The 26,053-nt window shown below is 49.9% G+C and overlaps 1 protein-coding gene across 1 annotated transcript in view; it reads right to left on the bottom strand.

Annotated features, from left to right (window-relative positions):
* The window catches only part of LOC119453258 (ras GTPase-activating-like protein IQGAP1), a 36,787-nt gene extending 10,972 nt beyond the window's left edge, over positions 1 to 25,815 (bottom strand). Inside the window, exons 1-13 of the mRNA XM_037715283.2 lie at positions 24,722 to 25,815; positions 21,149 to 21,357; positions 19,672 to 19,954; positions 18,606 to 19,214; positions 17,788 to 17,952; positions 12,989 to 13,327; positions 11,712 to 12,031; positions 10,448 to 10,883; positions 9,057 to 9,671; positions 7,972 to 8,207; positions 7,084 to 7,255; positions 5,446 to 5,667; positions 2,485 to 2,715 (exon numbers count right to left, since the gene is read on the bottom strand). Of these exons, the coding sequence (XP_037571211.1) occupies positions 2,485 to 2,715; positions 5,446 to 5,667; positions 7,084 to 7,255; positions 7,972 to 8,207; positions 9,057 to 9,671; positions 10,448 to 10,883; positions 11,712 to 12,031; positions 12,989 to 13,327; positions 17,788 to 17,952; positions 18,606 to 19,214; positions 19,672 to 19,954; positions 21,149 to 21,357; positions 24,722 to 25,231 (4,347 nt within the window). The 5' untranslated portion in view covers positions 25,232 to 25,815. The remainder of the gene's footprint in view (positions 1 to 2,484; positions 2,716 to 5,445; positions 5,668 to 7,083; positions 7,256 to 7,971; positions 8,208 to 9,056; positions 9,672 to 10,447; positions 10,884 to 11,711; positions 12,032 to 12,988; positions 13,328 to 17,787; positions 17,953 to 18,605; positions 19,215 to 19,671; positions 19,955 to 21,148; positions 21,358 to 24,721) is intronic.
* Between the last annotated feature and the right edge of the window lie 238 nt (positions 25,816 to 26,053).

Below are 26,053 nucleotides of genomic sequence, written 5' to 3'. Positions count from 1 at the left end.
GTTAGGCAGGTCACTAATGTAAATTATAACAAAAGCGAGCCAAGAATTGAACGTTGGAGAACCCCCATATAAACCGTTTTAGTGTCAGACATTCCTCCGGATATGCAGACCGTTTGTTTCCTGTTGTGAAGGTAACTACGCATTAATTCTAACGGGGGACCAGTAATTCCGTAAAAAGTAAGCGTATGCGTAAGAATGTCATGGTTAATTGAGCCAAATGCTTTAGTGAAAGTCAATAAAAACTGATCCCACTAATTTCCCACCGTCAACATAATTCTTAATTCAATCAGTAAAAGCAATCGTGGCGGTGCCAGTTGAACATCCATGACGAAAACCTAATTGTCTATTTGTTACCAAGTAGAATTTATCCTGGCAGTTGTAAAGACGGGATGCAATATGCTTTCTGCAACTTTTCCAAAGAAGGGAAGGTTAGCGATAGGCCCATGGTTAGTAACTGCAGTACTGACGTCCTTTTAGATGACGGGAATAATGTTGCTTTCTTAAAGTGCGTCTTAGAGCACAGCTCTTGGGCGCCCGTTCTAGCGTTGAGCGTCGGCCTCGGCGTCCCTCGTAACCGATCGAATGAGCACAGCCAAAGATGAAAGAGCGAAGGCGGAGCGCAGCGGGGGATGAAAGACGGCGAGAGCGAAGACAGCGCGAAAAGGAAAGGGGAGGAGGAGAGTACGGCGAAAGGTAGAGGAGGAAAGAGGAGTGCCGCACGAGAGATGCTCAACGGCGGCGACCAGGCATGCGGCGAGCGCTATGTAAACAAAGCGCTGGCGTGGGCTTGGGACCCATTGCGCATGCGCTACTTCGCCTGCGCTGCCTCCGCTAGAGAATGCGCTGGGCGCGAGGCCACGCATTCCCGTGTTCGCGCTTTCTTTCTGAACCATGAGCGACGCAACCGGTGGAAATGCTTCGTCTGCCGCTGCTGCTAAACGAGCTGCCCGAGCAGAGGCTCAGCGCCGCCGCCGAGAGGACCCTGTCGTTCAAAATCAAATTATTTGCCACTACGATATCGCGAATTCAAAACACCTAAACGGCTGCGCTCAAAGTTCACATTAGGGAGTACCGTAATCGGTGAATTAAAAAAAATATGGTGTATGGTCAAGTAGTGGATATAAAGCTAACTGTATCTTTGATGTAGCCCGCACGAATATTATTGATACCAGGACTTGTGCATTTGTGATTAAGTGTTGAATTGCATGTGCACTTCGTTTGCTGTTTCCGGGTATACAAGAAAGAATGAGACATGTCGAAGGTTATCGCACAGGGAAGGAGTATATAGGTGTGCGTTGCAGAGAAATAATCACTGAAGGGCCCGGGTGATATCACACAAGTTGGTCAGCTTATCTCCGTTGAACTGAATTTCTGATATGGCATTGGTATCTGCTCTTCTGTTCAAAAGGTCGCTGATTATACGCGATTGTTTGAGCTGTTGCCTATTGCCTGAACTTGATTATGATCGATAGTGAGCCACTGCATGTTCGTGAACCTTAGCTATAAGCCTTCTGGCGTGTTTTTTCGCTTGCTTGCTTGTTAACTTAAGTTGAGCTTGCTGTGTCTGTCACGAAAAAACGAAGACATGCCTCCCGAGAAAGTTTGGTGTATATAAGGTATCATATAGCCTTAAACTTTGTGTATACGGCTTCGTGTCCCGATTGCAGCTGTTCAAATGTTTGGGGAACGTCGAGTCATTGTCTCGTTCAGTTGGCAAGTGTGTGTGTTTGAAATGAAGCGAAGCAATCGCGTCTTCTATCTCTCTATCTCCACATTTGCGGCCTCGGCATGGACCAGGGTCAACCATCAACTTTTACCATGAACATCAGACAGCTGACGCTGACTTATGTACTAGTGCCACGTCAGTGCATATGACTGACAAGGAATTAAGGTTCCTCGCTCTTGGCTGAATGTTTCTACGCGGCCCTCGTCCTTCTCCCCCCGACGCGTTTATTTGGAATGATTGCTTTAAAGCCACATGCACGTGCCGATGTTGCTGTAACCACACCAATGTTTATCATTATTGATGTAGTGATGCCTGTACTCGTTTGTTAGGCGATCTTTCCAAATTTAAAATTTCGTTCAACATATTCGATGTCAGCGCATGCGCAGTAGCGCTCCTGGTGGTCTGTTCCTCAAATTGAATTGAATTGAATTTTTATTCCGCAACAAGAAAAAGCTACCAGGAGGGCCGGTAAAAGCTGTAAGAACAGCTTGAGGTGCGACCCCCCTAGCACACCGGGAAGCATAAAAGCTTTCCACTAAGGAAACACTTACACTCAGTTGCAAGCGAGCGTCTTTCCAGTCTTGGTCTCTTTTCCTCAGCAACACTTATGCGGTCCCCTTTGCAAGATAATGTCAAACTAAATAGCCCCAACAACTTACTACTCTAAAACTTACATACTTGATGCATGCGCGAAAGGTCCGTTGTAGTCAGCGGCTCAAATGTGCTCAGTCCAGCGAGCGGTGTCACCGCCTGCTCACCTGGTAGTCGTCCTGAGCCGTGGCAATGCCGCGGCCTTCCAGCATGTCCAAGTTTCGCAGAAGCGCCTTGCGGAAGGCCGACAGGGAGCCGTACTTGCGGCGCCCCAGGAGGCTCGCGGTGGACACCTTGGGGAGCCGCACGGTCGCCTGTGCCTCGAGGAAGGCGCGCTCCAGCTCGGGCCCGGCTTCCCCGTGGAGGATCTCGTCCACGCTGCTCGCGTGTCGGAGAACCTGCATGATGAGCGGCCACGAGTCGCCGATGAAGGTCCGAACAAACGGTGGCGAGTTATAACAAACTATAGACTATATATATCTTCACGCTATACTATAACACGTGCACTTGTTTCTCTTTCTCGAGTGAGCGCGTTTCACCGTCTAACAAATGCTATCGATGGTTCTGTCCGCTGTCTGCTGTCAACGGACCTTATGTATATAATCTGATTGCATGTATCGCCGACTGCGTTCGCCGCTATCGCTGTGCTTTGAGTGTAGCCTGTTTTTCTGGGCACAGGTACGTTCGCCCAATAAAGAGTTAGTTTCGTCATTCATAGTTTTGCTACTGTGTTCTTGGCCGTCACTACCACGTGACAATACCATATCCTGAAGATAGCGAAGATCACGGTAATCCCGCGATGCCCCTCTTCTAGCGCAAGGCAACCGAGTCTCGATCTGAACGCGGGTCGTGTCTCGCTGGTCAGGAAACTGGATGGAGGTACGCAAAGAAATGCGATCGCATTCAGTAACCAACAGTGGGCGAACAAAGCATCGAAGAACGAAAATTTCTTCGTCATGCAGGGCAACAACAAAGTCACCTTATCGAAACAGTGGCTCCAGGTCAAGGGATATCTTTGTTCGACCCCTGATAATCACTTCAGTGAGCGTCCACATTCCTGCGAACCTCTGTGTTCTTTGGCTATCGATTTCGGTATCGCGCGCGTTCCGCGTTGTAAAATTATTCTTCTGCGCAGTTCGCGTACAAATATGCGAGAAGGGGACATCGAAAAACAGGGGTATAGGACGTCAACCAGGACTGCGCCCGGTTTGCTGCTACTTCTTCTCTCTGTGGTTTTACGTGCCAAAACCAGTTCTGATTATGAGGCACGCCGTAGTGGAGGGCTCCGGATTAATTTTGACCACCTGGGGTTCTACGCTGTACCAGGGCAGAGAAAAGGGAACCGCAAAAATGAGAATGTAAAATGAACTGTACATACACGTGAGCAGTGATGTCACTAGGCTTCCCGGAACCCGGTGCGGCTGCTCGGCGTACCCGTGTCACCACCCACCCCTCTATGCCCTCCGACCTATTTCTTTCTTAACGTACATTTTGTATACTGAACGTGAAATTTTTAAAAGGGCAACGCTCCTATTTTTGCCTGTAATTCAGCATTTAATCATTTCCGTAAAAATTAAACAAAAAAGGCAATATGGTGGCAGTTTGACACGTCACATGCCACATATATGTTCCCCCCGATGCTTTTGTTTATCGTAGGCAGTCCAGCGGAGTGATTTTTAAATGATCACGTAAAGAACAGCAACTCTAAGCCACGTGTGCGCTTTTCATATGACGCTGCTGGAGTCATTAAGTCTCGCGCCAAGTGCCTGATAGCTTACACCACGCAGGCTGTTCGGCTGTTAAGCTCTAGCTCGAACCTACAGCGTACGGCGCACGACAGCGATGTTATCGCACTTCGACGTTATGTGGAACATCACGGCGACGGCAACGGCGCAAATTCGCCTGGATCGCCTATAAAATTGCCATCGCAATAAAAAATGCAATCCATGGTCTATTGCGTATATAAGTTTACTGATGGGTTTTCATGCGCCAATCCTGGCCTTTGAGGGACGCCATACAGTGGACGGTTCCATACTAATCTTGGTTGCCTGGAGATCCTGCACACCATCCTGAATCCAAGTCCGCGAGCATTTTATTGCGATAGCAATTATATGGACACTCCAAAGCAGATTTCTGCCGTCGGCGTCGCCGTCGCCGTGAGGTTCCGTATGACGTCAATGGAGATGAAATCGTCGCCGCGCGCCGCCGAACGTTGTATGTGTGAGTGAAAGGGCGCGAGGGACGCGCGCTTTCACGGGGAGTGAATGCAAGGCGGAGAACAAACGCGCGTTCTGCGCCGTGCTCCCTTAAAGGCTGCAGAATTAAGCGTCTCTTTCCTCCTTTACAATCACCATATATGTAGAGCAAACGCGACTTCTTCAGACACGCGGGAGGCAGTGGGGGAAGGGAGGCGACGTTTAGCTGCGGCACAAAATGCCTATTTATATAAAAACGTTTCGAGGCGAGAAGGTGGTAAAGACTTCCGACGCTGCTCGACGAGTGTCCCGTTCTGATCTCGTCGAAAACCTCCGAGCCGACCCCAGAGGCTCCTGCAACAGTCACCAACGCCGCGCGCGTTTTGTGCGAACGCGGGCAAAACGCCGACGGCGTCGACAACAGTTCTGTGTGTTGCCGGTGCTGCTGCATGTCCAAGTTTGTACAGCTGATAAAACTACTATCCTTATTCCGTATAGCTCTCTACAAATTTGCTATCGCAATAGATGCTTCGCCTTTCGGGTGAAACTGCGACAACTTTTTATTTGATACTGTAGAGAGAAAAGCTGGACCAGTTTATTCTGGTTCAGAGTGCCTCTTTTCAATCGTTCGTGTTTTTCAGCGCTATAGGACAATGTTCAATTTCCAACTGGTTTTTGCACTACGCCACCATCGGAATGCGGTCTTCCGAGTCGGGGAAATGAACCCGCGTCTTCGTTGCTGAGCAACAAAATGGCCACAAACCCCGAGTCACAATGGTTGCCGAGCTTGAGTCCCAAAGTTACGTTTGGGTTTCGTACGCCTCATAGTATAGAAGGCAACAGATTACTTTGACAAGGGACTGTGTTTTCAACGGGTGCCAAATTGTCAGTACAAAGGTGTTTGCGCATTCTGCCCGACATCAGAGCACTGACCTTGAGCAGTTCGACGATCATGTACTTGGTGTCCCTGAGCAGCTGGTCTGTTTCGGGAACATCTTCCTCCTCTTCTGAGAACTTTCCGTACAGGGACAGAGATACCTTGGCCGAAGACAGCACACCCACATCCATGGTGTCTGCCGAAGCGCCTCCACCACCAACCAAGTCCTCGAGCGTCGGTTCGGGACCGAGGTCTTCCAGGAGGCCGTGCAGGGGATCCTTGAAAGAGAGACGCGTGGTTCGGTAACTATGCGGCCGGTTATAAAGGTCATCAGTCGAATAGCGTACGGCACTGCAGACCGAATCGGTTGGTACTTTATAATGAGACAATACGCCAACACGTTGATGCGTAGAGCAACGAACTAAAAATTGACAGTCAGTTAAGTATCCTTACGTGATTTCAATGCGAAAGCACTATGTCTTCTCTAATAATTTGGTTGCGTCCATGATACGTGACGTCATACATTGTCACGTGTCCTTCGAAACTATCTTAATCCACCGTGTTCTAATTTTTACCAACATTAGTTCACCTTAATCCACCTTGCTCTAGTTTGTACCGACCTTAATCCAGCTTAATCAACTTTAACCCACCTTAATCCACCTTGATCTAATTTGTACCAACTTTAGTCCACCTTAATTCACCTTAATTCTCCTTCATTCACTTTACTTCACCTTAATTCACTTAACTCCACCTCAAGTCGCCTTACTCTAACTTGTTCTAAATTTAATTATGTATTAATCCTGACGTCATACAACTGACTGACGTCATATACTACTGGCGTCATACAAGACGTCATACAATCCGTCATACTACTGACGTCATACAATCCTGACGTCATATACTACTGAAGCCATACAAGAGGGTGATCACGTCACTGATGATGATTATTTTTGGCACCACTCGTTGCCTACAACGCCGGTTTTTCTGCCTCATGGGGCATATAATGCTTTCGCATTAATAAAAGCGCCCCCGTATCTAAACAAGTACAAGCGAAGAGCGAATGGCGTTTCAAACGACGAACATCAAGATCACTCATGATTTAGGTTAAACAACTATAAGGTCAAGTTGAATGTCTAACGGACTGTCGATTTATATAGACTGCTTACTTTGGTCGACTAATGGATTTTAACATATGAACGCAACACGTGTGTTTCGTACGGTTGTACGCGAGGAACCAAGTCCTGCTGGGGAGCAAGTTCTCGAAGAGTCCTGAGCACTATCTCACGAATCCTGTGCATGCAAAGAAACTACTTGTTTGCTCCTAATGCTACATTTGTGCTTTTAATAAACAACGCTTCATAACGCGTACTATGTGATAACAGAAACTTGCTAGTTTTCAGAACATTAAGGATGTGAACGTGGTTTCCTATTAATTTTTATAATGGCTGTTCATTAATCGAAAAGTCTTCGAAAACTACTCGATATTGGATTTGATTCGCTTCTGGAACTATTCGATTCATATTCGATTCGGTCTCAAAAATCACTATTCGCACACCGCTAAAGAGGTATGAATGGGATAATGATTAGAATCCACTGAAGGAAGGTACTCAGTTCCCCCCCGTAATAGATTCTCCTCATTTCCCGCTTTCTGCGAGCGCGCAACGCGCAGCTCCCGAAGTTCCTGCCCCGATCACCTTGGGGTCCGGTGCAATGTCGTCCTCGTGTTCCAGCAGCAACCTGTGCGTGCTGCGCAGCTCGAGCGCCGTGAGCGTGATGGTGGGCGGCGAGATGTACGTGGCCTCCGAGTAGCTGTCCACGCTGAACCGATCCTCGGGCTCCGAAACTTCGCACGCCTCCATGAAGAACCTACGCCATGAAGGGATTACACGCAAAAGAGAACGCAACGCACTCTTACAAATCAACGGCATGGAAGAGCGGATGTCCCCGACAGTTAGACAGAACCACGGCAAGCTCCCTACGCGCACCAAACCCCGTTCAATGATCCCTTGCCTGCCCCCGTCAGCACGTTTTGCTGACATCGCGATGGGGGGTTCCTTCGTCCTTCAAGAACCATACACTGCTTGTACTACAGTTGCAGAGAAACGCACATGCAAGGCGTCGCGTACATAATCCTGAAATGCTTAAAAAGCTCCGGTTTCAAAGTACAGTACTCCTTAAAGCGCCGCGATAAATTTGTATAAACGTTTCGACCTCATAAGAGCAGATGGCTTGTAAGACTCGAAAGTCAACGGTGCGAACTAAATTCCAATGCCATCAAAGGCGCCCAGAAATGAGAGAGCCGCCTGGTCAAGTGTGCTGTCCCAAAGCTATACGCACATGGTCTGACAGGCACCGCACCAAAAGGCTGTGGATAAATATCGACCGCCTTGGTTTTTCCGTACCAAAATCTTTGTACAAGGACGTTTCTGCGGTCGTAGTCAGGAATCTGTCTTACCGAAACGCCTTTGAAACTGAGTTGCGGCATCGACTCGTGGGTCCCAGTAAACAAGTGCAGTATACATATAAAGTATACGAAGATTACTTCTTTCGTTGTGGACAGTGCGGCAAACACTCGCGCATACCTGTGGAGGATTTCCCTGCAGGACTCGATGAGGTTGTTGAGGCGAATCTGGTAGGCGTGCTTCTGGCGGTACGGCACCCCTGACGTGGCCGAACTGAGGATCTTGGAGATGTTGCCCAGGTTACGCCGTTGCACGTTGGTCACGGGGCATTCGGGCTCCAGCTTGACGACGCCGAACGACTCCGGGGCCACGATGCCCGGGTTGAGGTAGCGGTAATACAGGATGTTCCCGATGACCTGCATCATCAGGGCATGAACAAATCGGGCATCAGCTATGTTTGCGCTAGTGCTGCATAATGAACCTAAAGAAATAACTGTCTTCAGCGATTCCTACGGCTCCGAACTCGCTTAATGAGGCAGTTCTGCATGCTCTCAAGAGCACGCGGGTGTGCTTGGAAGCTGTAAAAACCTCACCACATGGCCCACAGTAAGGTCGGGTAGCACGTGAAGTATGCACAAACTGCGAGAATGGATCATTGATCATTGTCATTTCTTTGTGTGGGAATTGGTGCTCCTCCGCGATGTGCTGTTCTTGTTAACTTTAAAGTGTACATTTCACACTTTCATATAAGACTGCGCATAGAAGCAACACAAGGCCCACGCAATGAAGTGGCGACGATCATTCATTCTTTATTATCATCAGCATATTGAACTCCACTGAAAGACAAAGGCCACGCCCAGAGACCTGTCAATTATACCACTGCCTAGCGTTACGCAATTCCATGCCTTGTCCTTAAAATATTTTACTCTTTTCCTTCTCCCTCCATTTAATCATTTACCAACCTCGACTGCGTTACCATTTCGTAGGAAGCTTACTTTCTAGCAAATGAATTTATATGTATCCGAAGTGCGAAGCGCATACACGAGCAAAGGGGGTCACAGAAAAGCGAGACTTGAAGCGGCAAAAAATTGACGAACGAGAGAAGCCTAAGCCTGGAGCCAACGTTTCAACAAGGGGATAGTCTTTAGTTGTTGCCGCGGACGAAGACAATCCCCAAGGTCGAAACATTGGTTCCAGGCTGGGCGCTCCCGCTTGTTCGTCGACTGTTCATCACTTCAAATGTATACACAGAGGCTGTGGGTCACCTTGGTGATCTCCTCTCCCGCCGATTCCGGGAACTTCTCTTCCAGGGCCTTCTTGAGGACCTTGCAGAGATAGAGCATGCCGTACGGAATCTTGCTCTTGCTCTCCGCTATGGTCCGCGCGAACATCTTGGCCTTGTTCTCCAGCTGCATGACCGAGTTGTGCAGCATCTTGTAAACCTCGTTGTGCTGCAGCGCCTCCTCCTCGTTGACCTCGTACTTGAGGCCGCTGGGCTTGCCCGACGTGGTCTCCATGTCGTTCACCCACTTCTTGTAGATGTCAACGGGGTTCAGGTCGATCTTGAGCTCCTTGTCGTCGAGCACCCCCTTGACCAGCGGCGAGAGAAGCAGCTCGAGGCAGTTGTGGCCCCCGCGGGTGCGGAAGAAGCCGACCACCATGCGGACGACCAGCGGATTCCCGCGCAGGATGTCCGAGGGCTTCTCGAGCTTGGAGCGCACTTCCTCCTGCAGGGCGAACCGGAAGAGCCGCAGCAGCAGGTATTCGTCGCGCGGCGTCGAGCCGTAGTTGTAGACCGAGTAGATGACCGACTCGACGAAGTTGTTGGCCATGGCCAGCGGTATGACGAAGATCAGCTTGGCCAGGTAGTGGGGGTCGACCTGGTGAAGACAAAATAAAAACAAAATAAAATAGCAGTGTGTAGGCGAAGTCCCCATTAACGAGCGAGTTCGACGTCTGCGCGACGTGCTGGATTTCCAAAAGCAGCCCAACAATTTCGTATCGGCGTTAAAATCCACAGACATCAGCACGTCTACCTTGAAGAAACAGCAGCTTTGCATTTTGTGTCCTCCAATACTGTTCGCTTTAATAATAGCTCTGTCATTCTCACCTTTGTCATTGCGTGCACGGCTGCATTACAGGCTCAGTGGTAATGACACCCCTTTAACTAGACAATATATGAATATAGTGACGTCAAAAGTGAGAGATATAATCGTACGGTGTTGAACCGCTGAGCGGCCTTTATCTCTGCTCCGTCGATATGGCTTCACTGCCAAAGACGTGCGGCTATATACGGTCTCTACTCCACGACGTTCAACTCAACCCGGTGATCGGTATACGACTGGCTACAGGAACCGCTCAAACGGGGAACGTAACGGGGAACATGTGTCAAAGTTATTTGTTGGATGACTAATTTGAAGGCGGCAAGAAAGAGCTACACATCGAAGAGTTGGCAGGCGAGGCGGTCAAGGCTCTTCTCGAGACCAAAAATAGAAGAACTATACGACAACTGACCATTAGCAGCAAAATGCTCATCGACCCTTTCTTGCACACTGCTTGCTTCAGCGTCGAAAACAGTTGCAGGAAAGATGAAAAGCGTTATATATCTCTAACGTACTACGCGCTAGCTGTCCTAACGTACACACACAGTACCGACCTGGAGCAAGTAGAAGACGTGCTGGTACGCCTCCAGCCTCTGCCTGCTTCGTCGACTGAGCGCCGTTAGGCCGCCGCCCGAGGTGTGTAGCCAGTCGGACTTGACGGCCGCGAGCGCAGTGTCCTTCTTCTTGGCGCCGTGGCTCATAACGTCCTCGAGGGTGATGCAGTTGCGCACCAGCAGGCCGATGCGGATGTCCATCTGGAAGACCTCCTTCTCCAGGGCCTGGTTGTGCCGGATGGTGGCCACCACCTTCTCCTTGACCTTCTGCAGCTCCATCTCCTCGGACAGGTCGTGCTCGCTGATGTCCAGCATGTGCAGGAACCGCTGAAGAACCGGCACCGTGGGCGTCGCCCTGGTCAGCAGCTGGTAGTCGCGCAGCGCCCGGTGACCCCGGTACCGAGTCTGCACGAACGTCACCACGTCTTGCCGGTCCCTGTTCGAAGAAGAAAACCAAACTGAAGGGGGCTACTCAAAGAAAAGTTTTAACGAGACTGTGAAGAGATAAAAGAGAACAAGTTCCGCTGTATTAGTGAATTACCATTCTACAATACCAAAAACGCAATGTATTTTTGCCGTGGAAGGACGCTTGGTAAGCCAGAAAGTCATATTGGCAACATAACGAGGCATGTGTTGACATAGAAATGCCGCTGCCATGGCCGGGATTTGATCCCGCGACCTCGTGCTTAGCAGCCTAATCGCTAGACCACAGTACGGGACAGGTGGCTGTCTCGGCTCATGGCAAGGTTAAGTCGAGACTGGGGTTTCTTTTATACGAAATCCGGGACGGTCCCGCAGAATGCGAGATGGTTAGCGGTTGACAACCAGGTTGACAACCAGGTTGACAACCAGATTCAAGCATAGTTGACAACCCTAATTCATCCGCGGGCATGAGTATAAGCAGTCTTGACGATGGAATTGCTTGAACGCCGGTGCAAGAATATGGGGATCCATGTCGGATTCCGACTGGTGCGCATGTATTTGTAATGACGGTTACCATTTCTAAATTTTAGCTTCCTTGACTGCGCATGTACGGAAATGACTTCAACATAGTACAAAACAGAAGAATAAATAAACGAAAAGAATTCCTGCAGAAGGCTTCTCCCCACAAGGTCTTGTGTTGCGGAGAAACTAGCATCGGGGTACGCTCACATCGGTTGGTAGCTACGCACGCACGCATGGACCGATATTTTGTGGGGGCATCGCAAGTATCGCGCACAGACTGCACCTCCGCTGAACGCCGCGCTATCGACGAAAAGCTCACTTGTAGTGCTCGTAGAGCTCCAAGACCTTCTTCCGGGCCAGGAACCCTCTCGCGTACGACTGGAGCCGCACGACGAACGGAACCAGAGCCTCTAGTTCGTATAGCATCCGGCGGTAGCGTCGGCGCTGCCGTACTGCCCGGAACCACGACTGCAGACGCACGATGTCGTCCAGGTGCTGGCAATAGAAGGCGTACTGTTCGCGCACAGCGCTGCGGATGAGGAACCCGCGGGCGCGGGCCTGGAACTGGGTGATCATCGGGGACAGTTGGGCCATGATGCGGGCCTCTTCCAGGCGCTCGTTCACTTTCAGGACGGCGGCCTGTGTGGAAAAAAAGTAGCAGGTTCGCGGCACGAGGAAAAACTTCGGCGGATCTGAAAACTCTCTGTAGAGGTGTACATCAAGAAGATCGTCAGGTGAAAGCGACGCCACGGCGTCTCCCGTCGCCTATGTGTTGCTCCTGGACGGTAAACCCAACAAATTAATCAATCAACCAGTCAGTCAATTGATTACACACACACTTGGAAACCGCGTGGTCTTAGCAACGTGGTTTCGGAGAGAGGCCCGATATGTATTTCGCTTGCTCAGCACGAACTGTTGCATCGTCTTCATTCTGCTTGGTGCACACTTGCTGCGTGTTCTGTAAACATCACTTATAAATCAGCCACTCAACTGTCCCCATCATTCCATCACTAAGTCACTCAATGATTCTATCAGTAAGTCGCTCTATTATCCAATCTGTCAGGTACTAATTCAATCTGCCAGTCATTCCATTGTTCAATCAGTCGCACCACGCTTCAACCACTCAGTCACTCCACAATTCAATCACCCACTCACTTCACGGCTCAATCAGTAAGTCACTCCGCTATTCAATCTTTCAGTCACTCCGTTATTCAGTGAGTCCGTCACTCCAAAGTTCAATCAGGCAGTCACTCCATGTTTCAATCAGTCACTCCATGACTCAATCACTAAATACCTCCATGGTTCAATCCGTAAGTCACTACATGATTCAATCAGTGTCCATGATTCAATCAGTGTGTCACTCCATGATTCAATCAGTCATTAATTCCATTATTTAATCAGTCATTCATTCCATTATTTCATCAGTCATTCATTCCATTATTTAATCAGTAATTCATTCCATTACTTAATCAGACAGTCACTCTATTGTTCAGTTAGTCAGTCAATCTAAGCTTCAATCAGTACGTCAGTGCACCAGACAGTCACTGCGTCGTTCAGCGAGTATACACGTTGAAAGGAACGAGTGTCACCACCTACCCGCACGTCGTCCTGCGAGAGGAACGACGTGTGGTCGGCCTTGGGCGTGGGCGACCACTCGCTCCGGAACTGGACCACGTTGAGGTTGAAGAAGAGCCCCGGCCGCACCAGGTAGGCGAACCACTCGATGGGCGCGAACGCGAACGGGGTCCGCTTCTCGAGGAACACGGCGCGCAGCTCGCGCATGTACGCCTCGATGGCGGCCGCGTCGTCCCCGCAGAACAGCGGCACCACCCGCAGGCTCTCCAGGCCCCCCCGCACGTCCTCCACGCTCTGGTTGCAGACGCCCACGTTGAGCGTGGCCAGGCCGATGCACATGTTGCTGGCCTCCACGGCCACCTGCATGTACACAGATGTGTGCAGGCCGAGCTGGATAGTATATGGCTTGACAGCATCACTCTTTGAGGGAAGCTGGCAAACGCGACACACCATTCTATATGGGTTTGGACAGCGCTTGAAAACTAACTACCCGTGCTCGAAGTGGAATTCGATACGTACGAGTACGTCGGCCACTATTAGCCGCACGTAAACGTGCCGATGGTTTTTTTCAGCCCCCAAGAAGCTTGCTCAGCTGAGTCGTCGCATCACTTGTGCAGACAGAAATGTGGGCTGTGAAAAGAACCACGAAAATCGTCCTGTTAAGTGTGCCAACAACGTCGTGTACGAGATTGCCCTATCCTGCGGAAAAGTATACATCGGCCAGACGGGGCGATGCATCAATGACCGACTTAGGTAGCATGCAAGAAATCTAGCTAATAAGGAGGAAACGCATCTTGATGACCACTGTAGTAGCTGTCCCACTTGTGAACCACTTCAGCAAGCAGAAAACCGGTAGTGAAACGTTAGATACATTATCAAGAAAGCAGGTCAGGAGTGTGTATAAGCGATACATCGATTGCACTGTACAATGCAGTGTACAATTGCACTGTATTGCACTGTACAATTCCTTTCGCGCCTGGTGTACTCACTTCCTTTTTTATGGTTTCCATATTCCTTGTAACGGTGCGCCTGCGCAGCTTGCCGATATATATACCTGTGGGTCTGCCTTCAATAAATCAGTTGTTAGTTTGCGCCTGTGTTCGTCTTCCTCTCTGTTATGCCGCCCCGTTGCGCGCCATTTCAAGATGAAATTCTTACGTCTGTATTCCCACTTCACAAGAACGACAGCATAAAGTTCGCCTCTCAACTACCACCACATTTCTCTCACTATAGTATTCCTTGTAAATTGCTCGAGCATATTTTGTTTTCACATTTATTATAAAGCATTTAGAGGATAACTTATTGTTCGCAAAGGCACAACATGGTTTCCGAAAAAGTTCGTCCTGCGAAACCCAACTTTTTTTTCTTTCAGCCACAAGCTTCATCTTATTCTTGACAAAGGTTCATGCGCTGACTGTGCTTTCTTCGACTTTTTCTTCTTTCAGGGGTTTTACGTGCCAAAACCAGTTCTGTTTATGAGGGACGCCGTAGTGGAAGGCTCCGGATTAATTTTGACCACCTGGGGTTCTTTAACGTGCACTACGACGCAAGCACGTACACGGGACTCTTCGACTTTTTCAAAGCATTCGATAAACTCTCAAATTTCTTCTTTTTAAGCTTAATAAACTGTATCTTGATCCTAACCTGCGTGCATGGCTTGAGCACTCTCTTCTTAATCGGTCACAGTTCATTGCGTCAAATAACCACTTATCTCCATTTAGCCGTGTTGAATCTGGTGTTCACCAAGGATCCATTTTAGGCCCTCTTCTTTTCGTTTAAGTTACATTATGGTTCGCAATTAGTTCGAACATTTACATTTTTGCTGATGACTGCCTTATCCTTCACCAAATTTCGGACAATTCTGATACTAACATCCTGCAAGACAACATTAACGATATCTCTAACTGGTGTGCCATACGGTTAATGCAACATATTTTACATATTCCATCTAAGTGCAAAACCAGGCGTGTAACACGCAGCGAACTTGCTCCCTCGACCTACTACCTAAATGATATACTACCTTGTAAGTCGTAACCACTTACAGATAGTTAGGCGTCCGCATAACCTCGACACATTCCTGGTCGTTACACATCGATTACACAATCAACAATACTAACCGTCATGCTAGGATATGTTCGCCAAAACTTCTCTTCTGCTCCTTCGCCATTAAAGTATATTTTATACAAGACATTAATTAGGAATAAAATGGAATACGCTTCATCCATCTGGATTCTGGAACCCGCTTTCTGAAACCCTGATTCAATCACTTGAACGAGTTCGAAATATTGCCGCGCGCTTTCTTTTTAGCGATTACTGCATAACCGTACATCAAGCGTAACTTACATGAAAATTTCCTAGCAACAACCGCTTCCTGCCCGTCGTAAGTGCTTTCGCCTTGCCCCGTTTTACAAATTATACTTCCAGAATTCTTGCCTGCACAAAAACCTTATTTCAACCCCCACTAATCACGTAACCACTTTCCCGCGCAGTTATTGCGATTGAAGACAACCAGAAATTTCGTATGGTCATAGCCGACATCATCGCTCCAGGCTTCACTTGACCTTATAATCATGCCCTTTTGCAGCCTTACTTTGTTATATGTGTTTGTTTGCTTGTTTGTTTCGTTTGTGTTAAATTTACACACTCCCGTTCTGTTATATCTTTAGTCTTGAGGGCATACAATAAAACGAATAAATTATCGTTTCTGCATAGCCCATCGATCGTTCTTTGCGTAAGTTCTTTTCGGTCTCGAGAAATGACAGCTTTTAAAGACAAGCTCCTTCAGCCCCTCAGCCCCTCTCTTCTCTCCCCCCCCCCCCCTCCCGGCGAATGCTTAAACAGGAGGGACGGGGCAGTTGGGGGGGAGGTACGGTGACTCGACTCTGGTATATATCTTAGTGACGCGCTGGCACCACCGTTTCATATATAGCTCGGTGAAAGCGTACACCATGCAGAAAAGGTTACTGCGTTCAAAGTGAGGAACGTCGAAGCTGAGCTGCGCATCGTGAGCTTTACTTTAGACATATTGTTACGGAGAGTTGGGCAGAAATGACTTTATTTACAGGAGATGGATGATGGTGAGCGCGCAACCAGGCCTAGAAGCACTTCGTCCTCCTCTTCTTTTCAACTGCCTCTTGTATGCTCGTTACATTCCCCCACAAGCAGACGAAGCCCGTAGGGCGAGTTAGGAGGCATCAGTAGGGTAAAAACGTTTCAGGCGAGCAACATGAGTCACTTGCGTTCTACTTGATCGCCGGCCATTGTCCAGGAGGCGAGCTACCACATAACAAAGTTCACTCAAACGTTCCAGGACAACGTATGGGCCAGAATAGTGGGACAGGAACTTTTGACACAAGGCCCGCTTGCGTTGTGGTGTCCAAAGAAGCACCAAGTCGCCTTTGGCGAACGAAACAGGCCCGTGACGCTCGTCGTAACGGTCCTTTGAACGGTGTTGCGAGGCCAAAGTACGAAGGCGGGCTATTCGGCGGGCTTCTTCAGCGAGGCACACAGTCTTTGACACAGAATCGTCGTCGTGCAGAATAAAGTTTAAGAAAGTATCGAGAGGGCTGCGCGGTAGCCTTGCATAGAGGAGATAAAATGGGCTGTAGTTCGTGGTTTCATGTTTCGCCGTGTTGTATGCGTAGGTTATGAAGGGCAGCACGTCGTCCCAGTTCTTATGGTTGGAGGAAACATACATGGCAAGCATGTTGGTCAGTGTTCGGTTCGTCCTTTCAACGAGGCCATTGGTCTGTGGATGATACGGTGTGGAGTGACGGAACTCAGAAGTGCACAGACGAAGTAGCTCCTCAACGGCGTCCGCAGTGAACTGGCGACCACGGTCACTGATGATAACACGCGGTGGACCATGACGAAGAACTACGGAACGCAGCAGGAAAAGCGCCACACATGCAGCGGTGGAAGAGGGTATGGCTGCAGTTTCTGCGTACCGTGTGAGATGGTCCACGCAAACGATTATCCAACGGTTCTTATTGTTAGATAACGGGAATGGACCCATAAGGTCAATGCCTACTTGCTCGAAAGGTGTACTGGGCGGTGTCAATGGCTGCAGGGGACCTGGTACAGCGGTGGTTGGTCGCTTGTGACGTTGACACGTTTCACAACTAGCGACATAGTGTTTGGTTGTCTGGTACATGTTGGGCCAATAAAAGCGCTCTTGCGTGCGGTGTAGCGTTCGCACGACACCAAAATGACCAGATATCGCATCGTCATGCATGGCGCGTAAGACGTCGGCGCGGAGACTCTCGGGAACAACTAGAGAAAACGTGCTCCATTCCCGGAGTAATTGTTCTTATACAGCAACTCATCACGAATGGTGAAGCGACCGCTGCCTTGAGCAGTACGAGCGGCGGCAAACAGCGGATCCAGGTTGAGATCATTGCGTTGCTCTCTCTGAAAGTCTGCCGCGTCGGGGAACGTACGAGTAATGGCAGCGAGATAGTCATCAAAATTCTCAGCTTCGCAGTCGGAAGTCGCAAGAGGAATGCGAGAAAGGCAGTCTGCGTCGGCATGACGACGTCCGCTCTTGTATGACACCACGAAGTCATATTCCTGTAGGCGCAGCGCCCAGCGCGCGAGTCGACCTGATGGATCACGCAAGCCAACCAGCCAGCATAAAGAGTGATGATCGGTGACTATCTTAAATGGTCTTCCGTAAAGATAACATCGACGGTGTCCTTCGTGGCTGATTATATTATAAGCTCGGCTCAGTCAACTCATTTCCGGAGCCACCTAATGTACATTGCAATGCGTTCGCTTCGCGGTGACGTTGGGCTCCGGGAAAAGAACACCGTTCACATTACCTGGTTGGCAGTGTCGATGACGCTCTGAATGTCGTCAACGCTGAGCGGCCGCTCATCGTCCAGGGACCTCTGCTTGACCTCCAGAAGGTCCTGATAGAGAAGCACGTGGTCGCGGCTCAGGTGCTGAATGCCCGCTGCTGGCGCCAGCAGCGCTTCCATGGTTGCCTGCAAGAAGTGTACGCGCGGTGTTGCACCGTGAGAAGACGCAAGCTTTCAACAAAAGGTGTTCGCGAGTCCAGGCTGTCACTTTGCTCCCCTCGAGCAAAGAAGCGGCCCATAGCAGCACAAGGCAAGGTCCCGAAAAAACGGATTCGGCTTCGCCTCGAGCAGCAGTGACACCCCTCCCCCCCCCCACCCCTTTTTTTTTTCTTGGTACCTATATAGCGCACGTCGCTTATAACGAACCAAATTTTTAACTGCTTGTTTTTATCAATGGACGACCGCGTAATATGGACCTGTGGGTAACTCAACGCGGCGGTGTATAGTTGCGATATTTCGCTCCAATTTCCACTTCGTTATATCTAGTTATACACAGAGCTTCGGCGAGGTAAACACGACGGCATCGTAGACGCGCTGTTACAGTCCTCCGACGGTTACTTCGTTATATCGAGGTCAGACCACAATACGCGTCTATCTGCGGCTTGCCCAGCAGCGCTATACGTCGTGGATGCGCTATTATGGCCCGACTCCTTCGTTATATCGAGTACAGAGTTCAATACGCGTACACCTGCAGCATGCCCAGCACGATGATGTCAGGGATGCGCTATTATGGCCAGACTACTTCGTTATATCGAGTTCAGAGCGCAATAAGCGTATACCTGAGGCGTGCCCAACGCGACGGCGTCGTTGATGCGCTCCAGGGCGTCCTCGCGGTCGGCCTCGCCGTCCTCCGCCGCGTTCACCTCGTTCACGATCTCCTGGATCTCGGTGTGCGTGAGGAAGCCGTCCGCGCGCTCGTCGAGCACCGCCTTGAGCGCCGCCAGGTACCGGTCGTGGCACTGGGGCCGCACGTCAGCGATGTGGGCGTGCGGGTTCTCCAGGCAGGCTGCCGCGTCGAAGCTGCCGCTCGCCTTCAGCGCGAAGTTCACCTCGGCGATGGCGTTGAGGATGCGGACGCCGCCGATGAGCTCCTCGTGGCTTAGGTTGTGGCCGGCCTCGCGGCGGATGAACGCGAACTGGTTGTGGTAGAGCGGCGCGGCCAACGGGTACACGCCGGGCAGCCGGGCCGCGGGGTCCCGCAGGGCCTCCAGGGTGTCCTCGGCGCGACCGCAGTCCAGCGACATGTTGACGGCCTCGATGGCCGCCTCGAGCAGCGTCTCCTCTTCGACCTTCTCGTTGGCCAGCTGCACGGCCACCTGCAGGTCGCTGCGGGACAGGGTGAAAGGGTTGTTGTTCGCCTGGGCGTCCTCCTTGATTTTGGCCAGGACCTGCACGGTCGAAATGGGACAAGAGAAAAAAAAATGAGGACCTCCAAGACGGGGAATCGGGGATCGAGGTTTAATTGCCGTTTATTGTTGCTTTGTTTGCAAACAGGAATTATATACAGGGTGTCCCGACTATCATGCACCAAGATTGAAATACATGCAAATGCCACGTAGCTTGACAGAACGAATGTGATGTTGTTTGCCGTCGCTTGGAGATACTCAGATTATTTAATTCATTCCGCCTAATTACATCATTAGTCTTAATAAACTTCTCAAATATTAGATGAAAACTGTAGAGCGACATGAAAAACTCCCGATACAGCTTTCTGTTGCTCAATACGCGCTCCATAAAAGTGTCTTCCGATCGTGAAAAATGCCCGCAAATACACGCAAAGTGTGTAGGCGCAAGCTTCGCCGCGCCCTGCAAAGTGATCACGTGACGGAGCATCAGCGGGCGCACCTGAAAGTAGGCGGGCACGTTGTCCTCGACGATGTCGTGGACGCCCAGGTCCTTCCTGGTGAGCAGCAGGTGGCCGAAGAGCACCACGTCGCCGTGGTTCATGGCGTCGTCGATCTGCCCCAGCAGCACGTTGACGTTCGTCTCCAGGACGTAGCCCTGCACCTCGGCCAGGCTGAGCAGGCGCTCGTACATGTCCTCGGCCTCGTCCTCACCGCCTTCGAGATGCCGCATGGCGCGCTGCTTCAGCTTCGAAGCCTTGGCGCGCTCGAGAACCTCGTGGTACCTACGCGAGCCCGCAAGAGTGCGTACGCATCATTATACGTTTGATTTAAAAAAAAATTAACACGCATTCCTTACAAAAATAGTTAGAAAATTCTGTTGCGTTTCTAATGCGTTTTTCTTGACATCCCTAGACTTTCTGTTGAGATGCAGTTGCATTTCATGCATGATTTAAGAATGTCGACATCGAACCGTTCTCTTCCGCTGCTTATCGGCACCGACATGCACAGAACCGGCTACTTTGTTTTGTACGCCCATGCACTGACGTATGCTTGAAATTTATTTCTTTGCCCGTGCGATCACAGAATGAAATGCATTACCTGATTATGTTGTTGCGAGTAAATCTGAAAGTGGTTTTGAATGTGCCTTGAAGTCATGAGGGACTCAGTGAGGGACGAGATTGTGACATAACTGTCACTACAATATCTTGCAGTGACAGTTATGTCATAATGTCGTCCCTCACTGAGGCCTGAGCCATTTATTCTAATGTCTTGTACGCCATACTCCACTGCTTCTGATATGTCAAATGTATCAAATATATGATTATTATATTTATGAACGCGTCGGTTAACTGCTGCAAATTTCATGCGCTGCTTTCTTGTTTTCCATTACACTCCCGCTGACCTGCTTGGTCTCCCCGTAGACCGCAGTATGCACATCTAAAGTAAATAAAATAAGGCTAATACGAAAACCGACGATAACGACACACGCACGAAATACAAAGAGTATACAAATAAGACAAGTCAATTGCTGGACTCGCAACTTAACTACATTGTTGCCATAACCTCAAGGTTTCAACATGCGCATGCGACATGCGCCAGCACAAAGATACGCTACAACCACCACGTGCATATACTACACAGACCACTCAAATTTATTATCATATTCATGATTTCAGATAAGCATACTTGTCTTCAGTTAAGCCTGAAAATACGCCTGACGCAGATGCCACTGTGCTTCTTTATCTGGAAGGTTTCAAGAACACGTATGCTTTAGACTATGCTTCAAGCAGCTCGCGGCAAGCTACCGGTGACGTCATGGCTGTGACATCTTTTGAACATCACTCACTGCGGGATCAGCATCAGCGCGCTTTGAAAGACAGCGCGCATGACAGACCCGCGGTTTATAAGACGACACGGCTCGCAAAGTATACAGAAGTGCCGCGAACGGAGAGGTAACATATATGTAATGCACATACCTGTGCACGTTCTCCGGCCGCACGCCTTTGAGCTGCGCGGCGGGCGCCGAGAGCGTCTCGAAGAGCAGGTCCTCCTCGCCCTTGTCGATGGCCGTGTTGATGGCGATCACGGCCGAGGAGTCAGCGCTCGTCTCCTTGGCGAGGATGCCGTCGATGAGGCTGAACGCCGGCATGGGCACTTCGGCGTTGAGCACCAGGCTGCGCCGGACCTGTCCGCAGCCATCATCAAGCAACCCCATCGTCATCGTTATCATGATCATCAGTAAGCAGCCATTGGAAGTATGCGCTGATGTGCTGTTTCTGGGTATTCTCAAATTCCGCGGCATTGTCGACTTCGCCATCTTGTCATCTCTGATTGGCCCAGAGGGCGGCTACGGCCTCTGTGGTTGGCTCAAAATTCCTCCGTTACAGAATTCGACAACATGGTGGTATTTGAAGATGTCCAGAATAGCACCTCTAGTCTCGTCCGCGTCAGCAGCGTGCATCTTCTTCGTTGTCACCTTGCAACAGGGCAATTGCCAGAAATTTATGGAGTATAGCCACTTAATTCCTACAATAGTGCTCGACCACGACCTCCGAAACCAGGAGGCGCGTGCGGCGCAGCGCACAATGTCGGAGGCTGAGCTTGACGTAAGGCGATTTCAAGTATAGTAGAGATCAGTGATTTCAACCTTGGAAGAAGGTAAAAGACTAGGAGGGAGCATGACGTCAGGCAGCTAGCAGCGCCAAGGCAGCCTCCCCTGACGCCGCACCTGCTTCGGTACACTTGCGTGAATATTTAAATTTAAATTCTGGGGTTTTTATGTGCCAAAACCAATATATGATTATGAGGCACGCCGTAGTGGGGAACTCCGGATTAATTTTGACCACCTGGGGTTCTTTAACGTGCACCCAATGCACGGTACACAGGAGTTTTTGCATTTCACCCACATCGAAGCGCGGCCGTCGCGGCCGGAATTAGATCCCGCGCCCTCGGGCCTAGCAGCGCAACGCCAAAGCAATGCGCAACCACGGCGGGTTGTGTAGCTTTGGAATACGAAAGTTATCTCTGTCGCTGTCAGTGTAACGCCACTTAAGCGACATGAACCAATAAACTTGGAAGCAACCGCCCTTTGCAGCGTATACAGTTCAGGTGTCCCCCTAGAGCGAGGAAGCATTGACCAAAATTGTCCCCGAATCAACGCAATCCAAAGAATGAATGGTCAATCAATCAATCTGCAACACGGTAACGTCCGCCGGTCGATGTCCCTTTCTACAAAACCTTAATAAGCCCTATCATTACAGGCATGATTACGCTACACTATCAGCACTATGATTGAAGATTTCCTTTGAGAACTTCGCCGAATTTCGTGACCTTAGCTGTGGTATGGCTGTTCCCTTACCGAATAAGAACCAATGACAGCGGAGCACGCGCGCCGCGCGCGCCGCTGGGTTCCTTGTACCACCACCAGATGGCGCTGGCCTCCGCGTAACCGCGGCAGCGGCGGCGCCGGTCGTTCGGAAAAAAAAAGGAACAGAAATCTCGCCTTCGCGTATCTGCGGCTGCACGGTAATGAGGAAGTAAACGCTTCTTGCGGATAGAATGAATTAGAATTGCGCTAGTTAGGTGCTGCCTCTGAAACCATGATGAGTTCAAGGCGTCCGTCGTACTCGCTAGTAGACAGCAACTCCGCTTAACAAAAGGCTCGGTATAATTTGTGCGCGCACGCGCTTGTGCGTGCGTGTGTGTACTCATGTTTCGACTCTTTATCCACTCACACAAAACTTCGCTGTGCATAGATTCCAACTCGTTGGATCTGATGCACTTTTTACATTTTTTTAAGTTGGATTGTTCCCTGTAAATGCTGTGTGACTTCTCCCTTATGTAATACTCTCGTGTTGGTGGTCTTCAGGGGTACTTTGAATGAATGCATAAATAAATAAATAAACTGCATGTGACCAGAGAACGTGCCAAGTAGATAGACTGGCCAAATGGTTTGGCAAATCAAGGAAACGAGTGAGCGAGTGGCATCTTCGCGACTGGCGATGTTCGATGTGTTTTTGGTTATGCCCGCGGAGCAAAGTCACCACCAAGGAGTTCGGCGCTTTTTAACATTTAAACAGACGATTTACAGCCTTTCCAGGGTCAAGATGTCCTGCGCGTAGAATAATGCTATACAGGTGCGAACAAAAGTAATTAAAACACGGGAGCTATGACCAAAACTATATCCCAATGCCATCCAGCAGCCTCAAGGCTGCTAGAAGGTATTAGGATTGAACTTCTATGATCACCGGCCTGAGCGTATGCGTAATACAATTTATCGCTCCCCCTTGAGGTTGCTGAAGGGCATTGGGACGTAGTTCGGCCACAGTTCCTGTGCTGCTTTTGTCCGCACCTGGACATTATCCACGGCAGTGGTGGTAGACTGACCCGCCGTGGCTGCTTAGTGGCTATGGTGTTGGGCTGCTAAGCACGACGTCGCGGGATCAAATCCCAGCCACGGCGGCCGCATTTCGATGGGGGTGAAATGCAAAAACGCCCGTGTACTTGGATTTAGATGCACGTTAAAGAACTCCAGGTGGTCCAAATTAATCCGGAGTCCCTCACTACGGCATGCCTCATAATCAGATCGTGGTTTTGGCACGTAAAACCCCATAATTTAAAATGGTGGTAGGCTTCACGGCAACAGAAAACGCTGCTCAAGCCGCCATGCCAACCGAAGTTAAACCGTATCTCTTGGCAACAGTGATGTTGCCACCTGCTTCATAAAAAGGCATAAATGAACTTTAAATTAAATCCCGCTTTTCATTCGTCACATTTCCAGTGCTTGTAAGAAAAGAAAAGTAGCACTTGAGGGGAGAAAAAAAAGAAAAAAAGAAACAGGCAGCGCGGGAAAGGGCGCTGGCAAACATCGCACATGCGCTCTACCATGCATTCTTCACAAACGTGTTAAAGCCGACGACTATCAGGTAGTCAGAGAAATCAACTAGGTGCAACTTATGCACTTATCGCCTTCTTTTTAGATTATGTAAGCTTAATAAAGTATTCTACATTTTCCTTATCCATGTATCCCCTGCCCCCTTGCACACTGTCATTCTTTTTATTTTTTATTTTTCGAAACGCCTTTTTAGAAACAAGAGCTGTAAATGCCAACTGTAGCTTCTAACGTATACTCTAGCCCAGCTTTCAGCTTTAAATGGCCCACTTTTCACGGTACATTAAGAACTGACACGGTCCCCCGCTCCGATTTCCAGTTACCGCTACTGAACTATTCCTCAAGGAAAAAGTGGTATAACGGTGACACCTGCATCCCTAGCATTCACAAAACTGTAAGAAACTTTACAGGGCATTTACGGGACAGATAATTAATAGTATCGGCCAATACATCCCCGCATTCGGTCACACTAGTTCGCGGACCGGCCTGCTGTATTTTTGCTTCGACACCATGGAGCGGCGATGACAGGCGCGGGTGTGACTCGTATAATGCTATCGCATTAAAGAATCGATTGCTTTTTAACTGTGCCACGCTCTTCGACGACACCTTTCCTCGCGCGAAAAACAGTTGGCCACGGCGTGTGGTGCAATATGCATACCTGTTCCACCTCTTCGTCCGAGAAGCGCAGCTTGCCCATCAGCTTCTCGATCCTGGGCGCCTTGCCCAACTTGAACAGGTACAGGCTGAGCGCGTGCAGGCAGTAGATGACCTTGGGCATGTTCTTCTTCTCGTACAGGTCGAACGGGTCCGGGAAGAAGTGCTCGGGAAAGCCGATGGCGCGCATCGCGTTCAGCCAGTGGTTGATGTTGTCCGTGTGCCGGAAGCACAGGCCACGCTCCCGGTGCACGCTCTGGTCCACGTCGTAGATCTTGCGCAGCGGCACTTCCTCGGGCGCGAAGAAGTGCGACAGCCGCGCCAGGTAGACGCCGTTCCTCAGCGATTCCTCGAGCCGAGTCGCCGACGGCATCTCTTCCTCGATGCACGACGACAACCACAGCCGCGTCTCCTCCAGGTGGCACAGGTACAGGTAGGCCATCTGCAGCTGCCGCTTCTCGTCCATCTCGTCCGAAGACGGTCGCGGCTCTTCGTCGTCGGCGTCGGTGGACATGGCGGCTTCACTTTTTTTCACACACTATACTACGTAGGGGCCACCCCGTCGCAAAAGTACTTCGCTTTCGGTCAGGTCACCAGGCCGGCACGACGTCCCGGCATATCGCCATGCTCGTCCGCAGACGCTGGAACGTACCGTGACCTAGCCGTCCTGGACAGGACGGTCGTTCTTCGCGAAGAGGCGCAGTCCCGGTTTGAATTTGGTGGCGGCGGGGCCAGCGAGACGGTCAGCATTAAACATCACACACGCACACACCACAAGCACGGCGTTCCTTCCTCGCTGTTTGCCCCCTTCTTTACCCTCGTTCTTCTTTATCTGATTCGCTCCATCTGCATCTTTTTTGCGAAGGTCGCGCAAGATCACGGACACTCGGCGGCTAGCGCTAGGTCGGACTTTCATTGGATAGGCAGTGAATCACGTGACAAGAAAACGTTGGCCATATTTACAACAAAGAACAGTATATATATTTATACAGTGACCACCCCCCGTAGTGGGTACGTGCCATGTTCGATAGACATCAGCAACAACTGTGACCGCGAACTGCGAGACATTGATGGTGGTCGCGCTGCCACTCAGTTCGTTGGAATGCGGCATGCATGAACGGAAGCCCAGGACAGATAACTCCGTTCAGAACCTTCTCGATATAAGAGCAGTTATTGCCTACACGTGGTCCTTGTTTTAAGCTCTACGTGCACGTCATCCCCGTATATATACTTCAATTTCCTTTTGTACTTTACCTGACCGTTTAAAATCACGAAATGGCTGGGAATGGAAGGGGATGTCGAGAGTGGCAAAAGATTAGACGAAAAGATCAGATAA

This window comes from Dermacentor silvarum, chromosome 5, assembly GCF_013339745.2.
Source record: "Dermacentor silvarum isolate Dsil-2018 chromosome 5, BIME_Dsil_1.4, whole genome shotgun sequence".
Classification (NCBI taxonomy): domain Eukaryota; kingdom Metazoa; phylum Arthropoda; class Arachnida; order Ixodida; family Ixodidae; genus Dermacentor; species Dermacentor silvarum.
The sequence above is the reverse complement of the archived record's forward strand: the minus strand, read 5'-3'. Positions and strand labels throughout refer to the sequence as shown.